Genomic DNA, 17,873 nt, shown 5'->3' on the forward strand with positions numbered 1-17,873 from the left:
CATAAGTTATTTCAAGTGTCTGGAGTACATTGTCACATGTGTGCATCCTCTACAAGTGGCTGTGCTTTTGGGTACTTTACTGTACGGGACTGTGTAGAGTACAGTAGTACAGTATCTCTATTTCAAGCCCAGGGTGTCTGGAAGCAAGCGTAAAAGCAGCAGTGATGTAGCTGGTACTGCTAAGAAAAGCCAGCTCTTGTACTATACTAGTGTATACTTTTCAAGGTACTGTCCTGTAGATTAAAAATGTTTTCTTTATTTTTGGTGTTTGTTTTTTATGTGTTACTTGTATGAAAAGTATTATAAACCTATTACAGTACAGTACTATATAGCCGATTGGGTTAGTTGTGTACCTAGACTAACTTTGTTGGACTTACGAACAAATTGGACTTATGGATGAGCTCTCAGAATGGAGCTCATTTTTATGTAGGGGACTTACTGTAATTAATATAACATAATATAATATAATGGAGTACTTGATGTGAAAGTATTCATATCAAGAATGCCATTGCTCGTGGGCGATTAGAGAGGACTGTTTGGAGCTTGAATGTAACCGACAAGTATCCATCACTCAGCCAGCCCTCCTTATTCTCTCATTGGCTTTTATAATACACGTGTGTGTGTTTGTTATGCCATTAGTGCGTTGCCTGCTCCCCTGTTTTAGCATCTATTAGGTGTATTACACTGAATGTTTGTGGTACCTAAATGTTGTATCCCAGCAGTGGTCGAATGCTTCTTACAGGTGCCTTCACTGGTAGATGACGCTGTTTATTTATCTTTATGTAATCGTCGACTTTGCAAATGATGTGGACATGATCTGTTGTCTGGAAATGTGAGAGGAATGAGAAACTATATAAGCAAATAACTCCTTGGTTCCTTTGAAAGCTTTTAGACTGGAAAGCACATGAATCAAATAAATCCTTTGTGGAATTTAGATCATTGGCATAAATGTGTGTAGGTTATAGGCAGAAATGAGAAAGGAAGGCTAACATAAATTAGATACTCGCATCGTGAATGCATTTGATAATCTGCAAAGATTCTCTTAGTTATTGAAGATGCTGTGCTTTTATAACTTTCTGTCTACATGTCTTGTTGAGTATTCTAGAGAGGTCCTCAGGAATTTGCCAACCAATTTCAGAAACATATTCTCTTGAGTTTTTTTTTTTCCTAAGAACTGTGTAATTCAGATTCTCTAGAGTAAAGCTGAATTTTAAACATTAATATGTATATATTCTTATAGTGAGAACTTGTTAGACAATTATTGGAATTTAGTGTGCATTTTTTAAAATGAATTAGGAAAATACGCCTGGAGGGCTGCCATTCCTGTGAATGTGAATTAGATCGTAGCGTGTATGAAAGAGCAAAGTCATTTCTGCTTACTCAGTGTTGCCTCTCACCCTTGTATTTTTATGTAGCAAATATGTGTCCTGATTTTTAAATTTTATTTTATTGAAGTCTAGGTGAGTTACAATGTTGTGTTGATTTATTTCATATTCTTTTCCATTGTGGTTTATCACAGGATATTGAATATAGTTTCTTGTGCTCTACAATAGGATCTTGTTGTTTATCTATTCTGTATATAATAGTTTGCATCTGCTAATCCCAAACTCCCACTCCATCCAACAACCCCCACTTGGCAACCACAAGTCTGTTCTCTATGTCTGCGATTCTGTTTCTGTTTCATAGATAGGTTCATTTGTGTCATATTTTAGATTCCACATATAAGCGATAACATATAATATTTGTCTTTCTCTGTCTGACTTACTTCACTCAGTATGATAACCTCTAGGTCCATCTGTGTTCTGATTTTTCATTTGCTTTATCTAACTTCCCCAGATAAATTGTGAGCATCTTCACACCAGAGAAAGGGCTCCTTCATTTTGGCCACGTCCTGGGCAGAACCTTGGTTTCACTGCACATTTATTCACCTGCTTCCTCAGTTCCAGGTACTGTCCCACCTAAGCTACAGGGTTTCACGCACTCTGTTCTCTGACAGCCGCCTCGGGGAGCTGGTTTCATGATCCCATTTTCTAGATGAAGGAACCGAGGTGGGAAAAGTTGACTCCCTGGGGTCAGAGGTCTGAAGTGAGCATGGGGGTTGGGGAGAGGGGGCTGGATCACACCCAGGCTATCCAGATGCTTTGACCTTTGCCCCCAGGATCGTCATCACCACCTGACCAGGAGCACCTCTCCATCCTTCAGGTGTCCCCCTCCAGCCTGTCCCCCCCAGGACAGCTGCGAGCTCTCTGATGGGCAGCAGCTCCTGAAGCAGCCCCTCCCCGTGGGGGCCATTCAAGGATCTGGGCTTCAGCTCTTCCCTATGGGGAATATTAAATGCGCACCTGCCCCGGATGCTGTCGTGGACATGGAGCTGGGACCCTTGCACCTCGGCAGCACTGCGTCTGACACGGGCCCGGAGCTGGCGGGGCGACAGAACACACACGTCCTGTGCTGACCCGGGTGGGGGTCGGCCTCAGAGAGTCCCGAGAGCGAACTCAGGCGACCTGCGTCTCCGGCTGCTTTCACCGATGTTCTGTCCTCAGCAACCTGTCAGCCCTGAGTGGCCTGGAAACCGTTAGCTCGAAATAGCGGGAGACCGTTGGAGTCACACAGGTCTCAGGGGATCTGAAAGCAGGGCAGGACGCTGGGACACAGAACCAGGACGAGGATCTCTGGGTGCTCACAAGGCTGATCCATGTCCCTGAAGCGTGGCCACACTACCTTTGGCCTCTTCTTCACCAGGTAGATTCACCGGAAAAGTGCTTTACCCATAAACATGTTAGTCAATCTCACTTACGGAAAACTTCCTTAAATGTAACCATTTCCCCAGCAATGCTTTGTAAATGAAGGTGCTTGTAAGGCTCTGAGCATGCCTTTTTTCATCCATTCATTCATTCATTTGACTAATATTTATTAGTTCTAGGTACTTGGGGTACATACATCAGTGAAGAAAACCAACGAAAAATTGCTAACATCTTGATATATTTGTGCATTTGCTTTCATTCAATAGATCTTTATTGAGATGCGGGGCATCTGGGGTATGCAGTAGAATAAACACTCATGGTTTTGGGAAGCCCTATGCATTCTTGGAGGTCACTGTTTGAGGTTGTGTATGGTACGAACGTAACCTCGGGTCTGGTCGCTCAGACCCCAGCAGACCTACCGCCCACAGCTCTGCAATGTCAGGCCGAGGGGCCCCTGTAGTCAGGCCGAGGGGCCCGCAGGGTTAAGTACAGTTGGGAGAGTTGTTTCCTGTGATAAACGAATGCCTGGCTTCATCCCGTAAGCAGCCCCTATTCCCTTCCATCCTTCCCAGCCACGCTGTCATCCCTTGAAGCTGGGATGTTCTCAGGGTCTGTCTCCAGCCCAGCTCTGTCTTCTTAACTCAGTACTTTGCTTTCACACTTTCACCCTCCCTCTTGTATGGACTAGGTGTTGATTCCAGAATTTGCTGATTTTTTGAAAAGATAAATCAGTCTCTGTGTCAATGAATTACAGCAAACTGCACAAGTGAGTTGTAATTACTTCCTGAATATTCTATTTTTGAGAACACAAAATTTTCCAACAATTTGGAATAGTTACTTTCTTTTTCTGCCTTCCTGTGAAAATGGACTTAGAGTTTATCGATCTTAGGGCTATACAATAGTAACCTTAGTTTTAAAATTCAACTCTCAGGTTTGGTGATGGTTATACAGTCAAGGTTTGGGTCTGCAACAAAGCAAATCAACACAATGCTGTTTCCGACTGCTTGAAGCTCTCTTTTCCAGGAATCCAGTTTAAGGTAGTGCTAATATTGTACATTACTTCTTTGTTTTGAGCTAAAAACATCTTATGAGTGTACTTGTATTTTCCCCTGTTTTAATTATTTGCTGTCAAAAGATATCGCTTATCGTTCTGGCCTCATTGCAAAGTATAGGCCACACTTCTCCCCGCAAAATAGCAGGGGTGGTGGATCTCACCTGACCTTGCTGAAGGACGACAAGCCTGCTTTTCCCCTTGTTGGGTCACCCAGAGCAGATGGTGGTTACTCATCCCCCCTTTTCTGTGGGAACAACTTCATTACACAGTTTGTTTTGTTGAGGACGGAAGATACAAAAGTTAATTTCTCCCATGCATTTGCTGTGGGGTTCGTAGACTCAGGGATTTCAACATTAATTCACAGGAAGGGCCCTGGGCTTGAGATCACAACCCTCTACACACTTGATGCAAAGTGTGGTCCCTGAGCCAGCAGGTCTTCATCACCTGGGAGCAGGTGAGAGCTGCAGCATCTCAGTCCCCAGCATACTGACCCCAAATTTGCACTTTACCAAGGGGACTAGGCAATCCTTGTACACACAAATGTCTGAGAAGCGCCACCTGCAGTTCTCTTGGATGACCCCATGATTCCAGTTTGTCGTAACTTTTAATAGATTGTAGTCCGTAAAGGAGCTACGCATTGTGTGTCTATTTCATCCACGACCATTTGGTAAAATCCTACCCGGCGAGAAGCATGCCCTCCAAGTCACAGTGGTTCAAGGGTCACTCTAAACTACCCCATGAATCGTTGTTGGGATCTCCATGTGCACCCGTGGAAATGAGGCTCAGAACAGTTAAACATCTCACCAGGAGTTGGTCAGCTAACGATGGGGATGGCCGGGTGCTCCCGTGTGAGGTTCAGGCGTCTTTGTGCATCTCTGTGATGTCACATATACCTCCTTCTTCTCAGCTTTCGATAGGTGTCTTCTTTCCCCTAGAGAGGGCTTTCCAGGTTTGTGGCAAGGCGAGGGGGGGCAGAAAGGGGCAGAGAGGCCACCCCACCCAGGGGGACACCTCTTATCAAATATGCCTTGTGGTGAATCGTAGCCCATGACCGTTCTCTGGAGACTCACAAAACTGACCCCCACACCTAGTTAGTATTTAAAGGTGTGGTTTGCAAAAAGATAATTTATTTGGCAATTAAATACAGTGTGATCAATTTTGCTTAAGATTCCAATCCTGTGATCCAATTTTTTTTTTTTCTTTTAGGGGCAGCGCCTTAATTTATCGGAATACCATGTGCCAGAAAGATGGGCGTGCTTAGCCTGTTCAGAGTTCTGGAGGACAATAAAAACTTCCTGAGTATCAAATATTACTCCATCAAGCACACCCGTCTGGAGCAGGTCTGGTACCTCAAAGGTGTCACCACGTGGTTTTGCTTGAGGCCTACTCCAGCCGACTTAAAAATGAGCCAGATTATACTTCTTGAGATCACCATTTCTTTTATCAATCACCATTTGAGTTTGCAAAATTCTGATAAAGATGGTGAGTGTGAGGGGCCCCATTTATTGTGTGCTCTCCACTCAAGGTAAATATTCGACGTTCAGGGCTTCCATCTGCTCATAAGTTCATTGGTCACTCAGTAAACAGATCAGGCCCCATCAGCCTTCCCATCCCCACTTACCCACCGGCCCCCGCCAATAAGTAAAGGGGCTCCACTGTAAGTGAGCTGACTTCGGGAAGAAAAGTGCTTGGTTCCCTGAGTCCCAGAAGGTGAAATCAGATCACAGGTTCAATCTAAAGCCGTGCTTAAGGCATCGAGAATTTCCTGACGATTTATTAATTTTCCAGAAATGTTTATCATTCCTGGAGTTGGGTCCTCAGAAGACCTACCTGTGGAGGGTGATTTAGGAAGGGGCGCTATGAATGAATGGTTATGGGTCTTAGGAAAAGTCGGGCAGGGCTTGGAGAAGATGTTCCCTGTAATAGTTGAGAACAAAGGGTTGAGTGTTCCTCGAAGTTAATTATTTTCATCATTTCTTTCAGATATTTGTTAATTTTGTGACTGTGCAGCAACAAACTGCACCACCTCCTGATCCGTCCACCGGCCGTGAGCACCCACAGAACCTGCCTGTGTAAGCGCTGAAGACCGTCCACCGGCCGTGAGCACCCACAGAACCTGCCTGTGTAAGCGCCGAAGACCGTCCACCGGCCGTGAGCACCCACAGAACCTGCCTGTGTAAGCGCCGAAGACCGTCCACCGGCCGTGAGCACCCACAGAACCTGCCTGTGTAAGCGCCGAAGACCGTCCACCGGCCGTGAGCACCCACAGAACCTGCCTGTGTAAGCGCTGAAGACCGTCCACCGGCCGTGAGCACCCACAGAACCTGCCTGTCTAAGCGCTGAAGACCGTCCACCGGCCGTGAGCACCCACAGAACCTGCCTGTGTAAGCGCCGAAGACCATCCACCGGCCGTGAGCACCCACAGAACCTGCCTGTGTAAGCGCTGAAGACCGTCCACCGGCCGTGAGCACCCACAGAACCTGCCTGTGTAAGCGCTGAAGACCGTCCACCGGCCGTGAGCACCCACAGAACCTGCCTGTGTAAGCGCTGAAGACCGTCCACCGGCCGTGAGCACCCACAGAACCTGCCTGTGTAAGCGCTGAAGACCGTCCACCGGCCGTGAGCACCCACAGAACCTGCCTGTGTAAGCGCTGAAGACCGTCCACCGGCCGTGAGCACCCACAGAACCTGCCTGTCTAAGCGCTGAAGACCGTCCACCGGCCGTGAGCACCCACAGAACCTGCCTGTCTAAGCGCTGAAGACCGTCCACCGGCCGTGAGCACCCACAGAACCTGCCTGTCTAAGAGCTGAAGACCGTCCACCGGCTGTGAGCACCCACAGAACCTGCCTGTGTAAGCGCTGAAGACCGTCCACCGGCCGTGAGCACCCACAGAACCTGCCTGTCTAAGCGCTGAAGACCGTCCACCGGCCGTGAGCACCCACAGAACCTGCCTGTCTAAGCGCTGAAGACCGTCCACCGGCCGTGAGCACCCACAGAACCTGCCTGTCTAAGCGCTGAAGACCGTCCACCGGCCGTGAGCACCCACAGAACCTGCCTGTGTAAGGGCTGAAGACCGTCCACCGGCCGTGAGCACCCACAGAACCTGCCTGTCTAAGCGCTGAAGACCGTCCACCGGCCGTGAGCACCCACAGAACCTGCCTGTCTAAGCGCTGAAGACCGTCCACCGGCCGTGAGCACCCACAGAACCTGCCTGTCTAAGCGCTGAAGACCGTCCACCGGCCGTGAGCACCCACAGAACCTGCCTGTGTAAGCGCTGAAGACCGTCCACCGGCCGTGAGCACCCACAGAACCTGCCTGTGTAAGCGCTGAAGACCGTCCACCGGCCGTGAGCACCTACAGAACCTGCCTGTGTAAGCGCTGAAGACCGTCCACCGGCCGTGAGCACCCACAGAACCTGCCTGTGTAAGCGCTGAAGACCGTCCACCGGCCGTGAGCACCCACAGAACCTGCCTGTCTAAGCGCTGAAGACCGTCCACCGGCCGTGAGCACCCACAGAACCTGCCTGTGTAAGCGCTGAAGACCGTCCACCGGCCGTGAGCACCTACAGAACCTGCCTGTGTAAGCGCTGAAGACCGTCCACCGGCCGTGAGCACCCACAGAACCTGCCTGTCTAAGCGCTGAAGACCGTCCACCGGCCGTGAGCACCCACAGAACCTGCCTGTGTAAGCGCTGAAGACCGTCCACCGGCCGTGAGCACCCACAGAACCTGCCTGTGTAAGCGCTGAAGACCGTCCACCGGCCGTGAGCACCCACAGAACCTGCCTGTCTAAGCGCTGAAGACCGTCCACCGGCCGTGAGCACCCACAGAACCTGCCTGTGTAAGCGCTGAAGACCGTCCACCGGCCGTGAGCACCCACAGAACCTGCCTGTCTAAGCGCTGAAGACCGTCCACCGGCCGTGAGCACCCACAGAACCTGCCTGTCTAAGCGCTGAAGACCGTCCACCGGCCGTGAGCACCCACAGAACCTGCCTGTGTAAGCGCTGAAGACCGTCCACCGGCCGTGAGCACCCACAGAACCTGCCTGTCTAAGCGCTGAAGACCGTCCACCGGCCGTGAGCACCCACAGAACCTGCCTGTCTAAGCGCTGAAGACCGTCCACCGGCCGTGAGCACCCACAGAACCTGCCTGTGTAAGCGCTGAAGACCGTCCACCGGCCGTGAGCACCCACAGAACCTGCCTGTCTAAGCGCCCAAGACCGTCCACCGGCCGTGAGCACCCACAGAACCTGCCTGTCTAAGCGCTGAAGACCGTCCACCGGCCGTGAGCACCCACAGAACCTGCCTGTGTAAGCGCTGAAGACCGTCCACCGGCCGTGAGCACCCACAGAACCTGCCTGTGTAAGAGCTGAAGACCGTCCACCGGCCGTGAGCACCCACAGAACCTGCCTGTCTAAGCGCCCAAGACCGTCCACCGGCCGTGAGCACCCACAGAACCTGCCTGTCTAAGCGCTGAAGACCGTCCACCGGCCGTGAGCACCCACAGAACCTGCCTGTGTAAGCGCTGAAGACCGTCCACCGGCCGTGAGCACCCACAGAACCTGCCTGTCTAAGCGCTGAAGACCGTCCACCGGCCGTGAGCACCCACAGAACCTGCCTGTCTAAGCGCTGAAGACCGTCCACCGGCCGTGAGCACCCACAGAACCTGCCTGTGTAAGGGCTGAAGACCGTCCACCGGCCGTGAGCACCCACAGAACCTGCCTGTCTAAGCGCTGAAGACCGTCCACCGGCCGTGAGCACCCACAGAACCTGCCTGTCTAAGCGCTGAAGACCGTCCACCGGCCGTGAGCACCCACAGAACCTGCCTGTCTAAGCGCTGAAGACCGTCCACCGGCCGTGAGCACCCACAGAACCTGCCTGTGTAAGCGCTGAAGACCGTCCACCGGCCGTGAGCACCCACAGAACCTGCCTGTGTAAGCGCTGAAGACCGTCCACCGGCCGTGAGCACCTACAGAACCTGCCTGTGTAAGCGCTGAAGACCGTCCACCGGCCGTGAGCACCCACAGAACCTGCCTGTGTAAGCGCTGAAGACCGTCCACCGGCCGTGAGCACCCACAGAACCTGCCTGTCTAAGCGCTGAAGACCGTCCACCGGCCGTGAGCACCCACAGAACCTGCCTGTGTAAGCGCTGAAGACCGTCCACCGGCCGTGAGCACCTACAGAACCTGCCTGTGTAAGCGCTGAAGACCGTCCACCGGCCGTGAGCACCCACAGAACCTGCCTGTCTAAGCGCTGAAGACCGTCCACCGGCCGTGAGCACCCACAGAACCTGCCTGTGTAAGCGCTGAAGACCGTCCACCGGCCGTGAGCACCCACAGAACCTGCCTGTGTAAGCGCTGAAGACCGTCCACCGGCCGTGAGCACCCACAGAACCTGCCTGTCTAAGCGCTGAAGACCGTCCACCGGCCGTGAGCACCCACAGAACCTGCCTGTGTAAGCGCTGAAGACCGTCCACCGGCCGTGAGCACCCACAGAACCTGCCTGTCTAAGCGCTGAAGACCGTCCACCGGCCGTGAGCACCCACAGAACCTGCCTGTCTAAGCGCTGAAGACCGTCCACCGGCCGTGAGCACCCACAGAACCTGCCTGTGTAAGCGCTGAAGACCGTCCACCGGCCGTGAGCACCCACAGAACCTGCCTGTCTAAGCGCTGAAGACCGTCCACCGGCCGTGAGCACCCACAGAACCTGCCTGTCTAAGCGCTGAAGACCGTCCACCGGCCGTGAGCACCCACAGAACCTGCCTGTGTAAGCGCTGAAGACCGTCCACCGGCCGTGAGCACCCACAGAACCTGCCTGTCTAAGCGCCCAAGACCGTCCACCGGCCGTGAGCACCCACAGAACCTGCCTGTCTAAGCGCTGAAGACCGTCCACCGGCCGTGAGCACCCACAGAACCTGCCTGTGTAAGCGCTGAAGACCGTCCACCGGCCGTGAGCACCCACAGAACCTGCCTGTGTAAGAGCTGAAGACCGTCCACCGGCCGTGAGCACCCACAGAACCTGCCTGTCTAAGCGCCCAAGACCGTCCACCGGCCGTGAGCACCCACAGAACCTGCCTGTCTAAGCGCTGAAGACCGTCCACCGGCCGTGAGCACCCACAGAACCTGCCTGTGTAAGCGCTGAAGACCGTCCACCGGCCGTGAGCACCCACAGAACCTGCCTGTCTAAGCGCTGAAGACCGTCCACCGGCCGTGAGCACCCACAGAACCTGCCTGTCTAAGCGCTGAAGACCGTCCACCGGCCGTGAGCACCCACAGAACCTGCCTGTGTAAGCGCTGAAGACCGTCCACCGGCCGTGAGCACCCACAGAACCTGCCTGTCTAAGCGCCCAAGACCGTCCACCGGCCGTGAGCACCCACAGAACCTGCCTGTCTAAGCGCTGAAGACCGTCCACCGGCCGTGAGCACCCACAGAACCTGCCTGTGTAAGCGCTGAAGACCGTCCACCGGCCGTGAGCACCCACAGAACCTGCCTGTGTAAACGCTGAAGACCGTCCACCGGCCTTGAGCACCCACAGAACCTGCCTGTCTAAGCGCTGAAGACCATCCACCGGCCGTGGGCACCCACAGAACCTGCCTGTCTAAGCGCTGAAGACCGTCCACCGGCCGTGAGCACCCACAGAACCTGCCTGTCTAAGCGCTGAACACCGTCCACCGGCCGTGAGCACCCACAGAACCTGCCTGTGTAAGCGCTGAAGACCGTCCACCGGCCGTGAGCACCCACAGAACCTGCCTGTCTAAGCGCTGAAGACCGTCCACCGGCCGTGAGCACCCACAGAACCTGCCTGTGTAAGCGCTGAAGACCGTCCACCGGCCGTGAGCACCCACAGAACCTGCCTGTGTAAGCGCTGAAGACCGTCCACCGGCCGTGAGCACCCACAGAACCTGCCTGTCTAAGCGCTGAAGACCGTCCACCGGCCGTGAGCACCCACAGAACCTGCCTGTCTAAGCGCTGAAGACCGTCCACCGGCCGTGAGCACCCACAGAACCTGCCTGTCTAAGCGCCCAAGACCGTCCACCGGCCGTGAGCACCCACAGAACCTGCCTGTCTAAGCGCTGAAGACCGTCCACCGGCCGTGAGCACCCACAGAACCTGCCTGTGTAAGCGCTGAAGACCGTCCACCGGCCGTGAGCACCCACAGAACCTGCCTGTGTAAACGCTGAAGACCGTCCACCGGCCTTGAGCACCCACAGAACCTGCCTGTCTAAGCGCTGAAGACCATCCACCGGCCGTGAGCACCCACAGAACCTGCCTGTCTAAGCGCTGAAGACCGTCCACCGGCCGTGAGCACCCACAGAACCTGCCTGTCTAAGCGCTGAAGACCGTCCACCGGCCGTGAGCACCCACAGAACCTGCCTGTGTAAGCGCTGAAGACCGTCCACCGGCCGTGAGCACCCACAGAACCTGCCTGTCTAAGCGCTGAAGACCGTCCACCGGCCGTGAGCACCCACAGAACCTGCCTGTCTAAGCGCTGAAGACCGTCCACCGGCCGTGAGCACCCACAGAACCTGCCTGTCTAAGCGCTGAAGACCGTCCACCGGCCGTGAGCACCCACAGAACCTGCCTGTCTAAGCGCTGAAGACCGTCCACCGGCCGTGAGCACCCACAGAACCTGCCTGTCTAAGCGCTGAAGACCGTCCACCGGCCGTGAGCACCCACAGAACCTGCCTGTCTAAGCGCTGAAGACCGTCCACCGGCCGTGAGCACCCACAGAACCTGCCTGTCTAAGCGCTGAAGACCGTCCACCGGCCGTGAGTACCCACAGAACCTGCCTGTCTAAGCGCTGAAGACCGTCCACCGGCCGTGAGCACCCACAGAACCTGCCTGTCTAAGCGCTGAAGACCGTCCACCGGCCGTGAGCACCCACAGAACCTGCCTGTCTAAGCGCTGAAGACCGTCCACCGGCCGTGAGCACCCACAGAACCTGCCTGTCTAAGCGCTGAAGACCGTCCACCGGCCGTGAGCACCCACAGAACCTGCCTGTCTAAGCGCTGAAGACCGTCCACCGGCCGTGAGCACCCACAGAACCTGCCTGTGTAAGCGCTGAAGACCGTCCACCGGCCGTTAGCACCCACAGAACCTGCCTGTCTAAGCGCTGAAGACCGTCCACCGGCCGTGAGCACCCACAGAACCTGCCTGTCTAAGCGCTGAAGACCGTCCACCGGCCGTGAGCACCCACAGAACCTCTCTGTGTAAGCGCTGAAGACCGTCCACCGGCCGTGAGCACCCACAGAACCTGCCTGTCTAAGCGCTGAAGACCGTCCACCGGCCGTGAGCACCCACAGAACCTGCCTGTCTAAGCGCTGAAGACCGTCCACCGGCCGTGAGCACCCACAGAACCTGCCTGTGTAAGCGCTGAAGACCGTCCACCGGCCGTGAGCACCCACAGAACCTGCCTGTCTAAGCGCTGAAGACCGTCCACCGGCCGTGAGCACCCACAGAACCTGCCTGTGTAAGCGCTGAAGACCGTCCACCGGCCGTGAGCACCCACAGAACCTGCCTGTCTAAGCGCTGAAGACCGTCCACCGGCCGTGAGCACCCACAGAACCTGCCTGTGTAAGCGCTGAAGACCGTCCACCGGCCGTGAGCACCCACAGAACCTGCCTGTCTAAGCGCTGAAGACCGTCCACCGGCCGTGAGCACCCACAGAACCTGCCTGTGTAAGCGCTGAAGACTGTCCACCGGCCGTGAGCACCCACAGAACCTGCCTGTGTAAGCGCTGAAGACCGTCCACCGGCCGTGAGCACCCACAGAACCTGCCTGTCTAAGCGCTGAAGACCGTCCACCGGCCGTGAGCACCCACAGAACCTGCCTGTCTAAGCGCTGAAGACCGTCCACCGGCCGTGAGCACCCACAGAACCTGCCTGTGTAAGCGCTGAAGACCGTCCACCGGCCGTGAGCACCCACAGAACCTGCCTGTCTAAGCGCTGAAGACCGTCCACCGGCCGTGAGCACCCACAGAACCTGCCTGTGTAAGCGCTGAAGAAGACGCTGTTCAGAGAAATAAAACCTCGTCGTTTGTTATAATTAAGATTCAAAGATCAAAGGAGCGAGTGGGCGCAGAGGAGCCGGAAGACGCAGGGCAGGCAGTCCAATCTCATTCTCTCCTTCATTTTCTTTTTTGAAGCTCTTTGTTAATTACACACTGAAAGGTCATTCTTTTCTGCAGAGTTTTGGGCAGTTCCTCCGATTCAGTTACTGTCTTTGCCAAGGCGAGATGGGCCGGCTTCCTGGGACATGGGAAGGAATTGACATTCCTTCTGGAGCTGGAAAGGCTGTCAGAGTTTGTCCAGGTCAAACATTCCATTTTAATTTTAAGGAAACTGAGGCCCCTAAGGCTAATCTATTTTTTGTTGTCCTTTTACTAGATTATGCTTACATGTGTCTAAATAACAATTCAGTGATTTAAATGTACCGTTTCTCTAACCCTGGATGACACTATATGTTATGAGATGAAAGCGTACCATTTTTTCTTACAAAAGATGCTTTTAAAAAAATAGGAATTAAAGAGCTTTTCAGTCAATGCTTTAGCAAAATTAAATAATTTGAACTGGGTACTCTGTATCATTTACAAAAAGTGTGACCAGAATTTCACAGATTATAAATTTAGGGGAATATAGAAAGAAATATAATATAGATGTATTTTCTTTTTATTAATTTGGATTAATAATTACCGTTCTTAAAGTCATTCTAAGTCAGTGGTTTTCAAAGCGTGTTGGTCCCCATAAGAGCTGCATTTGCATCTCTTGGGAGCTTGGCAGAAATGAAGGTTCTCAGGCCCAACCCCAAAATCTAAAACTCTAGGGTAGGAGCCCTGCAGTCTCGGTTTAAACAAGTCTCCCTGGTTTCTGTAGCACATTCCAGTTTGAATACCAATGGTCTAAGGAAATATCTAGGTACCTTCTAATTATACAAGCAAAACTAGCACCATATGTAGTAAACATTAATTTTCAAACAATTTTTATATTTCTAAAACTCTGTCATTCTCAGAATTATTGTCCTCAGAGTATTTTAAAATATAAAGTGCTCAGATGTGGCTCTAAAAGTCTTTGTAAACCTCACCGTTTGCATTTTATAGTTAGTAAAACACATCAAATCACCGTGTCTGCTCCTCAAAATGGTTTCCAATCAGACACTTCAGAGTTGAAATATTTCTCAACCTGCTTTGAGTAACATTCTTCTAAAATCCCAATGGAGGACTGCACTGATTTTATTTTACAACTTAACCGTATCCAATTAAGTTTTTGAGTGACAGTAGCTTGTGATCAAAGAAAAACACTTTCTTGTGGTATTTCTTTGCTGAAGCCAGATTTCATTAAAATATATCTTTCCTGAACATAATTCTGTACTAGAGATATTTTTAAATGTTAAGGATTAAGCCAATTATGGATCGTTTTGATTGAATGATTTTGATTCACATATATCACATGAATTATGCTTTCTAAAAGAAGTTACAATTTAGGGTTTTATGATTTTTCTCCCAATTCTACCGTTGTCTCATTGTCAAAATGAAAGATGTAATCTTTTGTTGTTGTTGTTGAATCAATAAGTAACATTTGTGAAACACAAACATGTTTATACTGCCATGAATAAATGAAGTGTGCTTTAATGTAATTGTGTTTCTGCCAGTATATTTCCTTGCATCTTTAGGAATCTAATTTAATTTTGGTAAGGAGGAAATGAAACTACTAGGATCTTTTAAAGCTTGAAAGGTTAAAATTTAATTGTGTTTTACTCTGCTATGTTCTGCTCTTAGGGATCCTTTTCTAGGCTTTGAGTTGCTGTCCTCATGAAGTTCATGCTTCAAGGTATGCCTTTGAACAATAAACAGGAAGAAAAAGAGAAACCCAATGTGCTAAAACGCCATATCCCAGAATACGGGACACAAAAGGTCAAATCTTCTGTTAATGTTGACAATGTCATTGCATTTATAAGTCATGCAGATATGTTATGCCTTTGGAGTTAAACATTTGTCTTAAGACCTTTGGGCTTAATGTCACCCAGCTGAGACTTTTAAACAAACTACCGTCTTTTGAAAGCATTCTGAGTGGAGTACTTTGTAAGGCAGAGACAACCTTGACGATTCCACTTCCACTGATCTGGCTCTTATTATATAGTTTATCTTTACCCAGATGTTTAAACAGATGATGTAGTAAAGCCCTCATGCAAAGTCAAGAGTGTAAAATTCAAACAAGAAGTATAATTTTGGAATGGTAAAGAGTAAGGCCTTAAACTTAATACTTAGCTTCGCTTAGTGGATATTGAATTAAAAAACGGCTCAACGTTATCCCTCCAAAGCATCTTACAAAATACTTGCACCACACACACCCTCCCCTCAATATTTAGTGTTTGTAAGTAGGACGTGCATACTTCAGCTTAATCACAGATTCTTCTACCCAAATGGGGGATATAGACATTTTAAATTTCCAAACGGGTGTGACCGTGTTCCCTCCTTTGGCTATTGCTTGGGTGTTGCATTATCCAGCTCAGTGTTGGTTTGGGGCTGATATGTTTACAGTATGTTTCAACTCAGTTTCACAGCCTTGAATAGTCCAAGCCTTTTCAGTCACACACGTGTGCGTGCACGTGAGGGATTCACAGTGCAAAGCCCCAGCCTCTGTCCTTGAGAAGCAGGCAGTTTGGTGGGGATGGCAGGTGAGGTCTGTAAGCCCCGAGCACACCCTGCTCTCCAACCAAGGGTGTGGGTACAGACCTGGTGGAGTCCCCGCCATCTGGATGGGCCCGCACAAATGGGGAACAGGAAGAAGGATATTGGAAGGTAAGAGAATTTCAGAGCAAATCAACACTACTCAGTGAGCAGTGGCTATTTGCCTACGACTCTGGAGGGAGCTGATGTGATGGCTCCATAGCACGGAGAGCGCAGCTCTGCCACCTCTAGAATTTCCCTTATGTTCCAACGTAGCCGCTGGAGCTCTAGCTATCGCAAAATAGTCAACACAGACAAGAAAAAATACATTGGATTAGGGGGAAAATCACACCATTTAAAGAGGTCTCCTGGCTTATATGACATTGGCCAGAAATAGTCACGTGGCCATATCTTAGCTGCAACTCTTTGGGCAGTACAGTTTTAGCTGTGGACCTTAAATGAAATGTGGCTTTTGATTCTATGCAAGAAGAAAAAAACAGATACTGGATAGGCAGCCAGCAGTTTCTACTACAGGAGCACATAACAAGTTTTGTGGTCGTTTCATGTGAGAACAGAATGAAATCAATTTTGGCCATGTTGAGTGAACTAGGTAATTTCAAATTATGTGACTATTTTTGGGCAACCCAGGTTCTAAAAGTATTATTATTTTCAGAATTAGAGTAGTGTATTAAAATCTGTAGATCAGATGCCATTTGGATTTATAAGCATTATCAAATTGAAACAATAGATAAAAGAATTTTATGGATGTTTTCAATTTGGGCTAAATAAATGACACTGTCATTTTCTCACTGTGAGAATTCCTATTGAGACCTTTAATGGATAAATTTTTCTTGCTGGAAAGGGTTTCAAATTGCTGAAAGAAGTCAGAAGCATTTTTCTTAATTATTTGCTATTTCTTGTCATTGCATGGGAGACATTTCACTATTTTTTTTTTTCTTTTTTTGCGGTACGCGGGCCTCTCACTGTTGTGGCCTCTCCCGTTGCGGAGCACAGGCTCCAGACGCGCAGACTCAGCGGCCATGGCTCACGGGCCCAGCCGCTCCATGGCACGTGGGATCTTCCCGGACCGGGGCACGAACCCATGTCCCCTGCATCGGCAGGCGGACTCTCAACGACTGCGCCACCAGGGAAGCCCCATTTCACTATTTTTATCAGTAAATTTATCACATGTTTCTTTACATTCAAGTGTTTTAAGAAAAAATGAATTCTACTGCATTAAATGCATGTCTCAAACCTAGCAAAATGTACTGGTTAAAAAACACATCTAGAAGTTTCACGAGCCCATCTTTCAAATGGAAGGCATCGTGAATACCATATTTGCCGTGGCACTTATGTCCCATGAGTATGGCTTTGTATGCTGAATTCCATGTGTTACCAAATTGTGGGGATATAGTTGTGGTTTTGTTCATTAAACACTGGGAAGTAACTTCAGACAAACCCTTTGTGTAGTGTCATGATGGTTGATCGGTCACTGCTTTTCACCTATTCATAGTTACCCTCAGTGTTACATTGGGGCTTGCTCTACCCAAACGTAAGCTAATGAAGACTTCATTTGCCTTTGCAAAAACTAAACCGAATCAGGGTGATGAGCTGGGGTCAGGCAACGTGTTGAGGGAAGGTCACCAGCTGGGCATAAGCAGATCTGGCTCTGCTTCCAACTTGAGTGAGATCTTTTCCAGCCCATTACTGAAGGACTCTGCCCTTCCGTACCTCAAAGTATCTGAGTATTTTCTCTGTAGTTCCTCTGTTTGAAAAGCATGTTTTCCCCTCTCCTTGTTGAAATGCTGTAAAATTTAGGGCGGTGGGAAGATGGGTTCTGAAATAAGAAAGACCTACTCTCAAATCTTGCCCCTTTCACCTGAGAATAGTGGGGCGTCTCTGGCTGTTATTCCCACCTCTATTACCCAGCCTCTGTTCCTCTTTGTGATGAACATGGAGGGCATCTCCAACTCAGAGGGCTGTTCTGAGGATCAAAATTTTTTTTAATTAATTTTTATTGGACTATAGTTTCTTTACATTGTTGTGTCAGCTTCTGCTGTACAGCAAAGTGAATCAGCTCTACGTATACATAAATCCCCTCTCTTTTGAATTTCCTTCCCATTTAGGTCACCACAGAGCACTGAGTAGAATTCCCTGTGGTCTACAGCAGGTTCTCATTAGTTATCTATTTTATACATCGTATCAATAGTGTATCTATGTCAGTCCCAATATCCCAATCTATCCCTGTCCCCCTTCCCCCCTTGGTAACCATAAGTTTGTTCTCTACGTCTGTGACTCTATTTCTGCTTTACAAATAAGTTCATCTGTACCATTTTTCTAGATTCCACATATATGCGTGAATACACGGTATTTGTTTTTCTCTTTCTGACTTACTTCACTCTGTATGACAGT

General features: G+C 50.3%; 1 protein-coding gene across 1 annotated transcript in view; it reads left to right on the plus strand.

Annotated features, from left to right (window-relative positions):
* LOC136128512 (ATP-binding cassette sub-family A member 13-like) overlaps positions 1-5,874 on the plus strand; it is a 236,572-nt gene extending 230,698 nt beyond the window's left edge. The window contains 4 exon segments of the mRNA XM_065884331.1: positions 3,676-3,781; positions 5,005-5,056; positions 5,059-5,138; positions 5,782-5,874. Coding sequence (XP_065740403.1) covers positions 3,676-3,781; positions 5,005-5,056; positions 5,059-5,138; positions 5,782-5,874 — 331 coding nt within the window.
* The last annotated feature ends 11,999 nt before the right edge of the window (positions 5,875-17,873 follow it).

The sequence above is a fragment of the Phocoena phocoena genome, chromosome 9 (assembly GCF_963924675.1).
Source record: "Phocoena phocoena chromosome 9, mPhoPho1.1, whole genome shotgun sequence".
NCBI classification, from domain to species: Eukaryota; Metazoa; Chordata; class Mammalia; order Artiodactyla; family Phocoenidae; genus Phocoena; species Phocoena phocoena.